The 17,085-nt window shown below is 45.2% G+C and overlaps 1 protein-coding gene across 1 annotated transcript; it reads right to left on the minus strand.

The window, feature by feature from the left end:
- Positions 1 to 1,797: 1,797 nt before the first annotated feature.
- LOC144535443 (BRD4-interacting chromatin-remodeling complex-associated protein) lies at positions 1,798 to 17,085 on the minus strand. Its single transcript, XM_078277905.1, has 13 exons — positions 17,045 to 17,085; positions 16,802 to 16,844; positions 15,169 to 15,234; positions 13,439 to 14,974; positions 12,088 to 12,321; positions 8,890 to 9,312; positions 8,463 to 8,649; positions 8,151 to 8,299; positions 7,699 to 7,760; positions 4,642 to 4,790; positions 3,833 to 3,927; positions 3,626 to 3,728; positions 1,798 to 2,778 (listed from the first exon to the last, which is right to left on the minus strand). Exons 1-13 carry the CDS (start codon positions 17,083 to 17,085, stop codon positions 2,057 to 2,059), a joined length of 3,810 nt encoding a protein of 1,269 aa, XP_078134031.1. The 3' UTR covers positions 1,798 to 2,056.

Here is a 17,085-nt window from a genome sequence, read left to right on the forward strand (position 1 = left end):
AGGCTAGCAGTTTGCCCCCGTTTCCAGTCTTTATGCTAAGCTAACTAGCGGATTACTTTGTATTTGCATACGGACATGAGAGTGGTGCCATACTTAATACGTCATACCCAAAATATCAAACTAGTCCTTTTATGAGTCTTCTAGTGTGTGTCCACCCGAACTACTGCAGAGGATTTCAACACTAAATTACTGCATATTATAACTCCTTTTGTTCATTCCAACAAAAGACAATTTTACATATTAAAAAAAATGACAATGCAATTCAAAGAAATGAGAAGGCCTGTTTGATTTAACCCCAAATCTCTGAAGTTTTTTTCTTTCTTTTTGAAGGGATGGGTTACGGTCACATTTCAGAACACCAGATGTTACATTATTTAAACATCACATTAATTATCTTTGCAGATTCCATTTCCTTAAAAAGGTACACTGATTTAACAATAAGGCATATTCTAAACACTTCCAATTTCGCAAGTCAAACCTTGACCACTAACGGTATCTTCAGAAGCTAAATTTTGAAGCACATTTTCAATTTATATCACAAAAAAATGAAAGACATTTTGCAGCTTTAGAATTTTGACCTTTAAGGTAAAAAAAATCCATCTACAAAGAATATTTTGCACAGGTTTCATGGGGGAGAGTCGTACAACAGCTACAAATGACCTCAACTCTCTCGCGTATTTTCATATAAACGGAATTCATCTTCACACAGACCAATAAGATTGTCACATTAACATAAGATGCTGCAAAAAACAAAACAAAAAATGATATTGCTCCACAATGGCTGCGTGAAAACAAATCTTCGGCTCAGTAAAGCAGGCTTCAAACCAATAAATGAATAAATAAGTTTAAATGAAAGTGTGAAGCGGATGATTCCTCTAGTTTTTTGGTCAAAGGCTGTTTGATGATGCAGACAGGCTGTACAGTGTCTGTCGTGGAAAACAACTGCAGTTTTGGCGTTTTTTTTCCTTTCTCAAACTGGACATTTGCGTGATCGTTTATGCCGTTTGGTGACCCTCGAACATGCTTGAAACACAATTTCTAAACTATACGGGCTTCGATGACAAAACAAGCATCTCTCAAATCCTGCAAAAACAATCTTCCCGGGCGATAAGCGAGACAGGCAAAGGTCTCCCTCCTCCTCCTCCTCGCTGCACCACCACTGCTCCTAACAACCCTAACTCATTATTGCTCGCCTGTTGATACATAAAGTAAGAGAAACCATTCTCGTCTGACAACAAAGGCTCCAAACTTAAAAATAAAACGCGACTCTGCCTAATTTCTTTTGTGTTCCCCTCGGGTTTCTTTCTGCTTTTAAGGAGGACAGCCTCCAGTCTGGGAGAAGAAACAACGTGGACGTTTGCTGGTGTATTCAGGATGTAGCAAGTCACAAATTCTTTGGAGTTTCATCCGATAAGCCGAGATGATGGAACCTGCGGGGACTTATATGTACTGTCCCCGTCGCAGGATGCAATGTTTTCACACACACACACACACTTTGACACACACACACACACACACACACGCTGCCTTTCTCAATGCAAAACACAATTGGCACACATTATCAAAATAAATACCCTGGAAGCTTGGCACTATGCAAAAGAAACTTAACATTTTTTAAAGAAATCGTATAAAAAAACTATTGAATAATCTCAGTCTACTCCACGTTTGTCGTTTTCCTCACTATTACTTATATACTATATGCTGATGAAGGTTACACCAGTGTCGTAAACCTCTGAATGACTTAACTACCACTGAAACAATATAGCTCCTATTCAAATAGATTTTTTTTTTCCACAAACGTACATCAAAATGAAGTATCTAACATCTATCGGACTATAGATAGTGCTGTTGTCTGGTATGCAATCTCTTTATAGTGCCGCTTCGTTTTTTTTTTCCCCCTCCTCCCTCTTCTTTCAAACAATCGGTTCCTTAAAAGTAATCTCTGAAACCCAGAAACAAAATCTCTTAAGTTCTGGGAACAGATAAGAAGTCAAGTACACCTTCCTTTTGACAGATGTTTCTGCATCTGTGTGGATGTCTGTCGGGGCAGTTTACCTCACAGGTGTCCCTCCAGGATGCTGGTGACAGCCTGGTCCAGTGAAGGGCCTGACGTGGCCCTGGTAGGGGCTGCAGAGGGTCCCTGCAGGCGCTGAAGCTCCAGGATGCTGTCGATGGCACTCTGTAGATGTTCACTGAGCATGTTGTCCTCTTGGAGGGGAGGGGGAGGCGGCGGGCTGAACCGCTGCTCCGGCCGAGGTGACGCATCCAACCTGTAGCATTTAAGTTTCGGGGCGCTGACATCTCTGGGAGGCAACTCGAAGCAACCGACCTGTGGCTCTGGCATAAAAAGGGGGCTTGGGGCTTTTATTTTGGAAATGGCCGCTGTCTGTGGGACTTCCTCTGCAGTGTTACAAGGCAGAGCTCCGTTGGAGATCTCCTCGTCATGCTGAGGACACCAGGGGGCTCCGTTGGGTGCCTGAGGGTGGCGTTGGTTCACAGCTCCGCCGTTGGTCAGCTGCCCCGTGTGGTCCCTCTTGAGTCCGGGGTCGCAGGCCGAGTTGTGAACCACCTTACGGGAGCCGGACTCGTGCTTGATGGTGAGCCTGAGAGCCCCTCGGCAGCTGGAGCGGTAGGTCTTCAGTCCCGGGGGCCGGTCGGACAGTCTGGTCCAGGCTGGTGAAGAGGAGGGGCTGCCGGAGGAGCACAGCTGGGACGGAGCGGCGGAGTGGGCACCGTGGGGGGAAGACGCTGATGTAGCCAAGGCCGTCATGAATGACTCTTGAGTAAAGAAAAATGAGCAGAAGATCAAACATTTATTTTGTTTTGTTTTTAAGCCGTCGCCATTACAAAGCCACATTGTGCAGACAGTTTTTATATATATATATATTTTTTTTTCCTTTATTCAGAACAGCTGAAGAGAGACAGGAAATGGGGAAGGGGGGGGGGGTGACCCAGGGTGCTGGCAAGGACTGAGCCTAGGCTACATGGTGCTCCGGTCTACCTATCTATTTTTCCAACAAAACTCTTATTTTGATGTTCTATATTAGCATGACTATGTAACATCGGTTGGATGAAAAACACATTTGCATCAATGTCAATTAATGTGCACTGCAAATTAAATACATAAATGTAAGGGGTTTTCTTTTAGCTCGTGACAAATATCACTTGTGATTTGCATAATAATTTATTTTTATTTCTTCAGAAGTGCAATAATAGGCAAGCCTGACATTTCAGTTTTCAAGAGCTTCCTTCCCCCTTTTTCCAACTTTTTGGTTTAATTAACATAACAACCCTGCTTTAATTTGCACTTAACCTCTCGCATGTAATTTTCTCATCATCATGCAGACTCTCTCAGCACGACCCCGCTCCACGTTCACACAGCTTAATTACACATTCACACCTGGGAGCAAATATGGAGGTTAAGTGCCGCGCTCTGAGGCACAGATAAATGAGTTTGTAAGAAAGAATTCAGGTGGAGTGTCGTGAGTCACTTTTCCTGCCTCAGTCTTGGGATTGGAAACGGAATTTTTCTTGGCAAAGAAAACACCACCACACGTACGTGTGTACACACACACACACACACACACACACACAAATCTAGGTGGTGATGATGGTTGTAACTGACCCGGGTCTCTGCGGACTCTCCGTCTGTCCTCCGCTAAAGCGCATCGCTCGGCCTGGAGGAAGAGACGCTCCAGCATCACCATCTCTGCTGACGGACTCTCCTGCTGTAGAAACCAGATCACACACACACACACACACACGCTCATTTGCTGAACAGTGCCTTTCTCAGCAGATGCAGAGGAAGAGAGTGGTTTGTCTTGGGTCTTACCTGGGCTTCTCTAACCAGTAGCTGCCTGTATTTGTTGACCATGTCCTTGGTGCGTTTTAGCAGGAAACCGGACACCGTGTCAAACTCCTGGTCCACTGTGAGCAGAGAAACGTCACCAACTGTTAATGAAATTAAATTACACCCCAAGTCATTTATTTTTTTTTTTTCCAAGCAAAAATACCAAATAGTTTGCTGGTTTCAGCTTCTCAGATGTGATGATTTGCAGCTTTTCTCCAACACGTTAGATAAGAAAAACTTTGTCCGTCATGAGATATGAGAATATGAGATAGTAAACTGAATATCTTTTTCGGTCTGTGTGTTTTCTTCCTTACATATTCCTTTTGTTAAGAAAATCACCAGGTTTATTAGTTGCTGTCCCCACTGTGATGGTTTTTTGACATCTTTTTGTAGATACATTAGTAAGGATTTTTGTTTGGGTGTGTTTTTTTTTTTAGAGGAAGGAAGTTTAGTTAGGCTTTTTAATTTATTGTGCTGCCTCTTTGTCCTGTTCTCCCCCCCCAGCTTTAGAGAAGTTTTTGTTGTCTTTGTAGATATTGTAAATTCCCCTTTTCTACCTTGGGGATGGAACACTATATCATATATCGGAGGAGGCAGGTTTATTTAAAAGCTAGATATATGCTGTATCACCTGTTATAATAGTTATTTGAAGCATGTCCATTTGTTTGTCATTTAATATCTAAATTGTACTGTATGTGTTTTTTTTTTGTTTTTTTTTAAATCAAAAGACAGAAAAGGCTTTATCAATGTATTTATAAATCATTATCAGTCATCAGCCAGCGCTCACGAACCTAAATTGAAGTCATCTTGAGTGGGCAGGTGACCGGCGCAGGCGTGGTATGGCAGCAGGCGCCGAACGGCGTCCTTCAGTGTGGAAAAGGCCGGGCCGGTGAAGGGGGTCTGAACCGCTGCGTGGTCCAAACACATCTGCTGCTGGAACCTGAACAACACAAAGTAAACTCTGTTATCCTGAGCGGCTACGGACTGGTAAAGTAATAAAACATGGCATTATGGTTGGTTTTATTTACTCTCTGCTACTGACTGTAATGTTATTCAAGGCAAAAATCTACTTCTGGGCCCTTGTTGCCTCAAAGTCCCCCTAAAGTACATTACTATAGATGGCAGCTTCTTTATATGCTGCACAGAAACCCAGAAACCAACCAGTACTCCTGTACACAGAGGCTACCTGGCCTCAGGAGTTCTGTGTGTCAGTTTAAGGTCATTTAATGAAACAACTTTATTTGGGAAAATGCACCATGTGCGCACTACATAAACAAAAAAAAAAAAAAAAGGTGTTAGAAATAGATTTTGACGCAGGGCCACAACATTACGTAATAATCCAGGACGTGGCTGACATTGGGTGCATCTCACTTCCCTTATTTGATAGCTCCTCGCTTCTCGGTTGAACCGGGAGTTATTAAGGCCCTCCTTCCCTTAAGGTCTTTTTAATTTCATTTCATTTTGTACAGCCTCTTTGTCCTGTCCTCTCCGAGGATACACGAGAGCAGCAGCCTTCCTGGAAGGCGTGCAGCTGACAGCCATTGCTAACTCCGCCTGTACAGCTGAGGAATTCACGTGACGCTTCGGAGGAAAGGACGTATCCATCTAAAAACACATTTCCTAGTTTCCTCTCTCCTCCCGTGCGTCCTCGGTGGGATGGACTAAGACGCGAGGAAGGGAGGCAAGTGGAGGAACCGGGGATGCAATTTAGGGGACGTGCGATGCACCTAGAGTACTTTAGTGGTGCAACTCCTTGACATATTCCCAAGGTAATTAAATTACCAGTGACACACAGTGAGCCTGGGACTGCTAATCCAGCCTTGGCAGCAGTGCTACAGTAGTAATATCGGATGCAGGAAAAGTCTAGCTGTTATTCATACACAGGTAGTAGTAGAAGTGGCCAAAGTAGCAACAGCAGCAGAGCAGTGGTGTAATGTCACTAAGAACATTTACTCAAGTACTAAATAAGAACAAATTTGAGCTACTTGTACTTTACTTTAGTCTCTTTTCATGCTGCTTTCTACTTCTACGCTGCTACATTTCAGAGAGAAATATTGTACTTTTTACTCCACTACATTCATCTGACAGCTTTAGTTACTTTACAAATTAAGATTTTTGCACATAAATGAAACTACCCAACAATATACAGGCCTACAAGTAGAGCAGAAACGATTAAACACTTAGTTGATTGACAGAACTGTTTGGATAGTGTCCAGTCTCTAAAATGTGAGGATGTTTCTGCTTTGAGTACTTTTAATACATTAAGATACATTTTTCTGATGATACTTTTACTTAAAGGTCCTATGACATTTGTTGGATGCTTTTATATAGGCCTTAGTGGTCCCCTAATACTGTATCTGAAGTCTCTTTTATATAGGCCTTAGTGGTCCCCTAATACTGTATCTGAAGTCTCTTTTATATAGGTCTTAGTGGTCCCCTAATACTGTATCTGAAGTCTCTCTTATATAGGCCTTAGTGGTCCCCTAATACTGTATCTGAAGTCTCTTTTATATAGACCTTAGTGGTCCCCTAATACTGTATCTGAAGTCTCTTTTATATAGACCTTAGTGGTCCCCTAATACTGTATCTGAAGTCTCCTTTATATAGGCCTTAGTGGTCCCCTAATACTGTATCTGAAGTCTCTTTTATATAGGCCTTAGTGGTCCCCTAATACTGTATCTGAAGTCTCTTTTATATAGACCTTAGTGGTCCCCTAATACTGTATCTGAAGTCTCTTTTATATAGACCTTAGTGGTCCCCCTAATACTGTATCTGAAGTCTCTTTTATATAGACCTTAGTGGTCCCCCTAATACTGTATCTGAAGTCTCTTTTATATAGACCTTAGTGGTCCCCTAATACTGTATCTGAAGTCTCTTTTATATAGACCTTAGTGGTCCCCTAATACTGTATCTGAAGTTTTTTTTCATGAAATTCAGCCTTGGTGCAGAATTACAGCCACTAGAGCCAGTCCTACAATGAGCTTTCCTTAGGATGTCCCATTTCTGTGTCTGTAGCTTTAAATGCTATTGAGGAGGAAAGAGGGCGGGGGCAAGGTGGAAGGTGGGGGTGTGGCCTTGACCAACTGCCACTTTGCTTGTTTGCATGATGTCTCTCTCTCTCTCTCATGGGTGAGCCACATTTTCAGGGTGTGCAAAGCAGGGAAAGGGGAGGTAACCTTTCCCCTTATGTCATAAGGAGGCGATTCCAGATCGGCCCATCTGAGCTTTCATTTTCTCAACGGCAGAGCAGGATACCCAGGGCTCGGTTTACACCTATCACCATTTCTAGCCACTGGGGGACCATAGGCAGGCTGGGGGAACTCATATTAATGTTAAAAAACCTCATAAAGTGAAATGTTCATGCCATGGGACATTTAAGTAACATTTTCAATGCAGGAATTTTACTTGTAACAGAGTATTTTTACAGTGTGGTATTAGTACTAGGCTCTGAATACTTCTTACAGTAGTAACGGTAAACGTCTTTGCGGACGCAGGTTTAAAAACATTACTGAAGTAACAGATTTAATCAATGTCTGTGAAACCAGCCAACCGGCGGATCATTACTGATGTAAGAAAGCTTCTTTGCAGTATATCATATCCAGTAGTACAAGTACAATCCTGAATAAGCCATTGAGTTGTTTTAGAGTCATTAAGGGAAGAAATGTTGGTCCCTTTGTGTTTTTACTCCTACATTTAGTGGTTACATGGCTGTCGTACGGAGGTTATTGCACACTTTCTGAGACATTTTAAAATGATTGTGTTGCATCTTCATTGTTTGGTAAGCTTTATGTTTCTATTTTATACTTGACTGGTTTTTCCTAGGTCCTGGTTTCATCCAGCGTTCTTACCTGTGCCTGCGCATTGCTGGTGTGAGCCTCTCCTCTCTCTGCTGCTCCGGAGGACCTGCCATCTGTCACCCACAAAACATTTTGGGAGGCGATCAAAGGATGGAGACGGGTGCATATTCAAGTCATTAATGATAAGTTTGCTGGATTTGACAAATAATCATTTCAAAGCCTGCCGTCTGTTTCAACACTGGAACAAATTCAGTTTCACCCAGAGGGGAAATTCTTTCAACTCATTACAGACATTTGAATATCTGTCTATTTTAACAAAACACACATGTTGTATAACATAATTAGAACTTAATCAGTTAGTTGGTCGACAGGAAACAGTCGGACAAAACAAGGTAGACCTAAATATATCTTTATATACAACGTATATTATGTTACTTTTGTATTACGTTGGATATTTAGGACTTAAGTTAACTTAAAGAGAATGGATCTTCGCTCTTTCTCACCTTGGTGCCGGTCTGCTGGCTCGTCCGGATGGGGGCCCCCTCTCTGGGAGCTGGGGGCCCATGGGCCTGGACACCCTGGGCTGCAGGAGAGGGTGGATGGACATCGAGAGTAAACGCTTTACTCTCCACGACCAAGGCAGCTGTTGGCTCTGCAAGGGGGACACAATGACAATGATGATGACAGGTGATGATGATGACTATATTGCAGATCACTGTAATGATAGCAATGATTACATTGATGGTGAAGAGTAAAGTGATAATTGTTTGGAATGATTCACTGTGTGAATGTGTCATATTCTAATTGAAACCCACTGTTTTGTGTGTGCTGTTGGACAGCAGAGTTGTCTCCTCCTTTGGAGAGACTAGCAGATGCAGCTGTGGGATCAGGCTGCTGCTGAGGCACCGAGACACGCAGAGGGGAGGGACTGCTGTGGACTGCAGCGTTGACCAAGGACTGAGGCTGGGAGACAGACAACTGCAGCTGGAGCTGAGGCAGAGGCTGGGAGACAGACGAGTGGAGCTGGGGCGGAAGCTGGGAGACAGACGAGTGGAGCTGGGGCGGAAGCTGGGAGACAGACAACTGGAGCTGGGGCGGAGGCTGGGAGACAGACGACTGGAGTTGGGGCGGAGGCTGGGAGACAGACGACTGGAGCTGGGGCTGGGAGACGGACGACTGGGGCTGCGGTGGAGACTGGGAGACAGACGGCTTGAGCTGGAGCTGGGGTGGAGGCTGGGAGACAGACGACTGGAGCTGGGGTGGAGGCTGGGAGACAGAAGACAGGAGCTGCACTTGGCTCTGGGCAAATAAAGCCTGTGAGAACTGGAGCTGAAGAGGGACTTGGGGCTCAATGTGAGGCCGGGGAGCTGAACTCTCAGGTCCAGGCAGAGTGATCTGAGGGGAGAAACTTGGCGGAGCTGGTCTCTCGGAGTCCTGAATGGGAGAGGGGGAGCAGATGAGCAGCGTGTCCTCTGGGTCGGAGTGAAGCGGAGAAGCCTGGACACACTGGTCAGACATCACAGTGCGGGCGTCCAGACCAGAGACCGCATCGGTCTGTGGTTGAGTCTCTCTCTCACTGGCCACCGGGGAGGCAAGCGACTCCATGGGCACCACTGGCAGCGCTCCAGCCAACAGCTCCGATGTGATAGGAGAACTAAGTGCTTGCTGTGGTGGAAATGATGAAGAGAGAAGATGAACTGCAGTTAGGTCAATCTTATACATCCTTTTTTAAAAGCAGTTCAATCATTCAGTGGTGCTGCACTGAGATGGAACCAACTTTAGACACTTTCAAATCCAAATTAAAAACGTTGCTCTCCTTTTTTAAATGTGGGACAATTTACAGCATTATTGCACTTTAACTGCACTGAAACTCCATGTCTATATTCATTTGTTTAACTTCATTCCACTTTCACCATTTTTATTTTCCTCTTTTATTGTGTTTCAAAATGGTGTTCTGATTCCTTCTGTACAGCACTTTGCATTGACTCTGACTTTGATTCAAATGAACTCACCTTGCCTTGAGTAACCGTAGGCCATAGGCCTTTTCCACAGTGCACATTTTGACTTGTCATAGTGGGAGAAGCACAGGTGTTACTATGACACTAATGATGACACTGGTCTATTCAAGTGTCCCAGTGAGAGTGACAGTGAGCTCTGTATACAAGATACCAGAAACCTGAAATCAAAGCAGCTAAATGGAATTCAGCCATCAACTATTTCATGATTCACACCTGTGCTTTCCCTACTACGGACTACTACTAAGTCAAAATGTCTTCCATGAAAAGTTTTCTTTTTTCTGATATCAAAATAAGACAGTCAGCCATAACAGTGTTCACTGTGTTTCACAGTCATTCATCATATTACAGACAAATTTTCAAACGTAAAATTAATTACACCAATAACGCTTTAAAAAAAAAAAAACGTTTTAAAGTGACATTATGAAGCTGCTGGTGTTTTTCTGCAGGCAGGCACAGAAAAACACCACTGGCTGAGTGTTTGGGGGGGTACAGTCTCGCCGGGGCTAGTGGTTTGTGAACAATACAACAATGCACAATAAAGCATTAAAATGAAGGATCATTATGGGTTATGGATAGCATTATTGTAGCTCGGCATACTTAGGAAAAAAAAAAAGTTGCATCTACCTTAATTATTCAGTGATTTAATGCACCACCTGGCAGGGTGCATGGTGCATGCGAAGAAGCACGCTGTTATGCTGATTGCTGAAATGCTCCCAGTTGATCCTCCAGCGGGATTTCCACATTTGTTTCTTTGCTGAGGAACTCCTACCTTAAGTGAGTTCTCTCTGCTGTTTGTGACTATTTGTGTCACATTGTGACTGCAGAGCTTTTTGAGCATTCAGCTCAAAATGTTTGAAAACGTTGAGGAGTGCAGTGGGACAGAGAGGCTGGGACTGGTTGAGAAGACTGGTTATAATGGGACAGAGGCTGAGTGGACTGGTTATATTGGGACTGAGAGGCTGAGTGGACTGGTTATACTGGGACAGAGAGGCTGAGTGGACTGGTTATACTGGGACAGAGAGAAGCTGAGTGGACTGTTACAATGGGACAGAGAGGCTGAGTGGACTGGATTATAATGGGACAGAGAGGCTGAGTGGACTGGTTATAATGGGACAGAGAGGCTGAGTGGACTGGTTATAATGGGACAGAGAGGCTGAGTGGACTGGTTATAGTGGGACAGAAGCTGAGTGGACTAGTTATAATGGGACAGAGAGGCTGAGTGGACTGGTTATAGTGGGACAGAGGCTGAGTGGACTGGTTATAGTGGGACAGAGAGGCTGAGTGGACTGGTTATAGTGGGACAGAGAGGCTGAGTGGACTGGTTAGAGTGGGACAGAGAGGCTGAGTGGACTGGTTATAGTGGGACAGAGAGGCTGAGTGGACTGGTTATAGTGGGACAGAGGCTGAGTGGACTGGTTATAATGGGACAGAGAGGCTGAGTAGACTGGTTATAATGGGACAGAGAGGCTGAGTGGACTGGTTATAGTGGGACAGAAGCTGAGTGGATTAGTTATAATGGGACAGAGGCTGAGTGGACTGGTTATAGTGGGACAGAGGCTGAGTGGACTGGTTATAATGGGACAGAGAGGCTGAGTGGACTGGTTATACTGGGACAGAGAGGCTGAGTGGACTAGTTATACTGGGAAAGAGAGGCTGGGTGGACTGGTTATACTGGGACAGAGAGGCTGAGTGGACTGGTTATACTGGGACAGAGAGGCTGAGTGGACTGATTAGACTGGGACAGAGAGGCTGGGTGGACTGGTTATACTGGGACAGAGAGGCTGGGTGGACTGGTTATACTGGGACAGAGTGGCTCAGTGGACTGGTTATAGTGGGACTGAGAAGCTGGGTGGACTAGTTATAATGGGACAGAGAGGCTGAGTAGACTGGTTATACTGGGACAGAGAGGCTGAGTAGACTGGTTATACTGGGACAGAGAGGCTGAGTAGACTGGTTATACTGGGACAGAGAGGCTGAGTAGACTGGTTAGAGTGGGACAGAGAGGCTGAGTAGACTGGTTATACTGGGACAGAGAGGCTGGGTAATGATGAGTTGGGGCAGTGATGATGTTCTATCACGGTGGTGTTGGAATGACATTTAATGCAATTCATTTTGTAGCATAAAGGTGTTTCATAAAGGTGCAGCATAAATTTCATTTAACAGTAGCACTATCTAAAATGTAATGTTTTACTCACAGTACATTTTAACTGACTTACTTATTTTTACTTTTAACTAAGTACATTTTTACACAAGTACTTTTACTTCAGTACAATATACTCATACTCTTTCCATCGCTCCTGTTAATTTAGCGTTAAGCTACGTGTTGATGTTATGCGTTTTACTTTTTAACTCTTGTCGACAGCATGTTTACCAGGAGCCCTGTCACACCAACGTAAACCCGCACAAGCCTTCCTTCACTGACCTGTTGCAGATGTTGCATAAAGGCCTTGTTCGGACTCAGTGAGTGGGTCACCTCCTCCACTACTTGGGTCGTGTCTGCTGGGGGCAGCAGAAGTTTGGGGATCTCCACAGCTGGATCGGGAGCCAGAGGTGGTTCAGGGGGAGGCTGCAGGACTGTGACTACAGGAGGAGAGGAGGACTGCAGCCCTGCAGAGGTGGGCTGCACCGCCACATGCTGGAGGACATGTCCATAGGGCTGCAGCAGGCCACAAAACAGACATCAGAGCTAGTTAAAGCTGAATTTGAATTGCAAAATATCTAATAATAATAATAAATTGTAGTTATATAGTGCTTTACATGGTACCCAAAGACACTTTACAGTAAAACCAGCACATATAGCACATTAAAAACAGATAAGCAATAAAACCAACACATAAAACAAGCATATTAAAAGCTATTAGTTTTAACATCACAGATTGGGCTGTGGCCAGGAGTGCAACATGCTTTAACTTTAAACATCTTGACACTTTTTTGTCTTGTGTAATTCAGTGTGAACTATACCAGTATGTTTAGTAAGTTTTAGCTATTTAACTACAAATCCAGTATATTCTACATGTTTTTGACCATTTGCAAAGGCACGTTATACAGTTTTGGCAGACATCCGAGTATAAAAATCACTTGTGTAATCCCTTATAATGAACATCAAGTCTGCATGATTATTTTTTTTTACATTATCATTACGTGGTAATGGAGTTTAGGTGCAGACGGATTTTACAGGAAGCTTAAAAAAAGAACAGTCAAATTCGAAGCTGTAAAGGCAGAGATGTCCTGACTTTCAGTTCCTTATATGGGGCAAGCTTTTCTACATTTCTCAGAATGCAAATTAAAAATATCTTTTTCAATTAACTCTCAGTGTTAAACCCTGAGTCTTTCAAACGCTACATTCCCAGTTTGTAGCACAGACTTTCTATTAAGAGTTTTCCTTCAAGCCCGAGCTAAGATAGCCCTGATGACATCATTAGGGTTATATATTTATTTACTCCGATTTTGGATTGCTGCCACAGATGACACTATACACTATAACTGTTTTCACAGCCCGAGCAGTACTCGTTCTGAAGAGTAAACATATCTTACTGTGACAATATAATACTGACAGAAATAAATGCAGACTTCATGTTCACTGAGAACGAGATTCAGGAACTGATATTCATACTGCACAGGAATGAAAGGAAGCCAATGTACGCCTGCAACATTTAAGCAAAAATAACTAAAACACAGCAGCATGGCTTGTTATCACCATGTAAAATAATATATATAATGAGATAGAAGATTTGATTGCATGCCAGATTCTTGAGACAGGTGTGGCTGCTCACCTGTGGGAGTTGGTGGAAGGTCTCCTCTGAGCCGGTCCTCTCCTCTTGCATGGCTCTTTCTGGCAGCAGCACCACAGAGGCCTGCTGGAGGCTCAGCTGTCCTTCTGTCCCTCCTGTGTTTGCCTGGGCAGCAAAGGGCAGGCCCTGAACTACTGAGGGGCCGTTCACAATCGAGATGGAAGTGAGATCTGGGGGAAGCACCCCTGAACTGTTGATCAGCGTAATGTGGTTCCCAAGAGCGGGACTGTGGACCAGGGTGGTGCGCTGCCCCTGCCCTCCTGGAGTGTAGGTTCCAGCCAGCTGTGCTGGCATCTGGAAGACGGTAGGGGGCGCTGACTGTAGCTGCAAAGGTCCTGACAGCACAGTGGCCTGGCGGAGCGCTAGCTGCCCCGAAGAGGTGGTGAAGACGGGGCTGAAGTTGAGCTGTCTTTGGGGCACGGTCAGGATCTGAGAGCCTTCTATGAGCTGCCCAGTGGAGGGGTTCACGGTGTGGAGCGACGGGCCACGGTGACTAGGGGTCAGCAGCGGTCGAGCTGCGCCAGCAGGCTGGGAGATGGTTACAGGGGACTGGCCTGGAAGAAGGAACTGGTTTTGGCCCTGGAAGAGTCCCTGAGGCTGGAGCACGAAGGAGCCACCCTGGTTGACCAGCTGCAGGCTGACCGGTTTGGGGAGCTGCTGGGTGGGCTGCGGCGGCGGAGCTGCAGGCTTCTGGCCCGGAGGTTGGGACAGTAAAATATTTGGTGAGGCAGTCCCAGGGACAAACGTAAGACCTGGAGTGTGTTTTTGCCCAGAAGGCTTGGGGCTAATTTGAACCAGCCTGGGCTGAATGCTGATAGGCAGCTTGGGTTGGATGTGAAGAGGGGCACGCTGCAGGACGATTCCCGGTGCCGCTGCTGCTGCTGTTCTCAGGGTTGGGGTGATAAGAGGACGACTGGTCACACTGGGAACAGCCTTGTGATGGATGATCATACTGGATGCCTGGGCAGGACTCAGAGAGAAGGAGGTCTCTGGAGAAGCAGCAGGGAACACGTTTCCAGGCAGGAGCCCCATCAGCTGAGGAGGGGCAGCAGGTTTTAGAGAAGGGCAGCCCGGCCCAACAGCCAGGAGGGAGGGCTGGGGAGGCTCCACTGCTGCCTGGGTGTCTCTGATGGGCAAAGTCACAGACTTGGGCATGTATGGTACGGTGGGTGGAGAGAGGAGAGGGGCAGGTGAGTACAGGGACAGGCTGTCCCCAGGCTGGGCCAGACCTGCCTCCAGAGCCATGGTCTGCTCTGTGATCTCAGCCTCCTGCAGGCTCTGCTGGAGGATATCACATGCCACCTCTGCCTCCTCCGCTTCCTCCTCCTCCTCCTCCTCCTCCTTTCCCTTCCTTGCCTCAAATCCAGCCTCCACAGGTGTCCCAGCCTGCACCAACTGTGGGTCTTCTCCACCCTCCGGCGATGACAGGAGGGCCTCCTCCAGGAAGGACAGATCCACACACCCAGGTGGAGGTGTGTCTGGGGAACCCCTGCCGTCTCCCAGCAGAGAGACGGGGCTCTGGAGGAGGAAACAGGGAGAGGTGCAGACAACAGGATAGAGGAGAGAGACAAGAGTGAAAAGAAAGAATTGTGAGATTAGCAGGAGTTAACAGGAAGCCATTTCAGGCACAGAAGAAGAGAGAGAAAAAAATAATTCTTCTGGGGAAACCGCTGGTTGTTGTGATGCCACTGGCTGTGGATCCAGACACTCACCGGGGCATCTGCGAAGAGGGAGGGCTCCCCAGAGGAGGAGTTAATGAGCAGGTCTTCAGTCTGCAGCTGGGGGGAGGGGGGAAATCAGCCAATTTTTAGGTTGGGCTCGCAAAGTACGCAGTATTACAATACGACTCTTATTCACACTGTCAGCCCTCCTCCACACATCTCACACTATTATGTGCCAAGAAATATCCCCATCATCAAAACCAAATTATACCCCAAAATTATTAACAAAAGGACCCCAAACCACTTCATATGCAACTCCCCTGAATACCCTACTACTAACTTACTGATTTACCTGACAGAGAATGTTGCAGATTCAGAATGTAATCACAAAATATCACAATGACAATATGGAGACATTAGCCTCATGGCAGTGTGCTACCCACCCGGCCCATTATGAGAGCTAATCAGCACATATCTGCATTAATCAACAACCAGAACTGGACTCTGTGTGTGCATGAGTGGGGAGGAGAGAGAGAGAGAGAGAGAGAGAGAGAGAGAGAGAGAGAGAGAGAGAGAGAGAGAGAGAGAGAGAGAGAGAGAGAGAGAGAGAGAGAGAGAGAGAGAGAGCGAGCGAGAGAGATCATTAACGAATTTAACACTTAAGCAGAGGTGTTAATTTCCATACAGGTTTAGTGGCTTGACAGTTAACTGTGAAGTAGGGGATTTGATTTGCGGGGGTATTTTGGAGACGGTAATGTTATTATTTAGCAGTAGACTTAATTAACCCGGGGTGAGTCACTGCTGTGTCTGCCCGGTTCAGCTCTGAGATTTCCTCGCATTGCACAGCGCTGTGAAGGAATAACCTCTGAGATTACTTCTGCCTCTGGTTAGAAGTGATGAATGTAGGCTACAGCTCACAGCAACTTAATACTATAGTGTCTGGTTTTTGTTTGATATTTAGTGTTGGCAAATGGCTTTTTGTTGAGTTTCCTCTTAGCGAAAAAATAGACACGGAAAAGCGTAGCGCCTTTTTTTTTTTTCGTTGACCTTATTCCACACAACAGTCGCAATGTTCCTTTCAGCTATCCACTCGTGCTCCAGGAAAGTGAAGAAAAGTAAGTATGGTATATCCAGCAATCATGTAGCTAACGTTGGAAGCAGGAAAAGAGTCAAAGGCAGTAACACCCCTCCCCCCGCTGTTGTATAGCGTTCTGCATGTGGCGTGCAGGTTACCTTCCCACCAAACACGCCACAAAACACACGGACAACGATGTGACTCAAAAACAGTGTCTGGTAGCCTGCCTATGAGTGGTATCACGCTCTGTCTGCCACAAAAAAAAAAAAAACTCTGTAGCTGGCTGTGCTTTGCACCTGTGGGATTCTGCAACGTAGTGCTACTTTACACATTTTTGTGGGTCTGAGTGCGGCAAAAGCCAATGTGCGCTTCTTTTACCGATATATATTTAACGATATCTTTTTCATTTCTAATCCAAACAACGTCAAACTTACTCGTGCCCGTAGCAAGACACCTGTCAAGTTTGAAATCCATCAGACTAACGGTTCTAGAGATATGCGCTTAACACACACACAGACAGACAGACGTTCCTGCAATTTATAGATAGATGCACTATTGATTTTTCTTATTTTTATATGAGTCCCTCTCTGTTTTAGGCTCTTTTGTTACCTCATTGGTCCCATGAAGGAAGTCATTCAGGGCTTGGGGGTCACTGCGAAGACAAAGAGAATCAAAATCTTTTTGAATATTTCCTGCAAACCAAGAAATTGCACATGGCAACAAAGAACTAGCTTAAGAGGACATTACATCTTATATAACACAACCCTGTCCAGTTTATATAATACTAATTACTTTTGATCATCTACGGACACTGTTTATTCCGTTGGATCCCAGTAAGAGTCAGACACTCACCACAAAACATCAAGTAGACAAGTCCCATCTTCATCCTCCAT

This window comes from Sander vitreus, chromosome 20 (genome assembly GCF_031162955.1).
Source record: "Sander vitreus isolate 19-12246 chromosome 20, sanVit1, whole genome shotgun sequence".
In the NCBI taxonomy this organism is placed as follows: domain Eukaryota; kingdom Metazoa; phylum Chordata; class Actinopteri; order Perciformes; family Percidae; genus Sander; species Sander vitreus.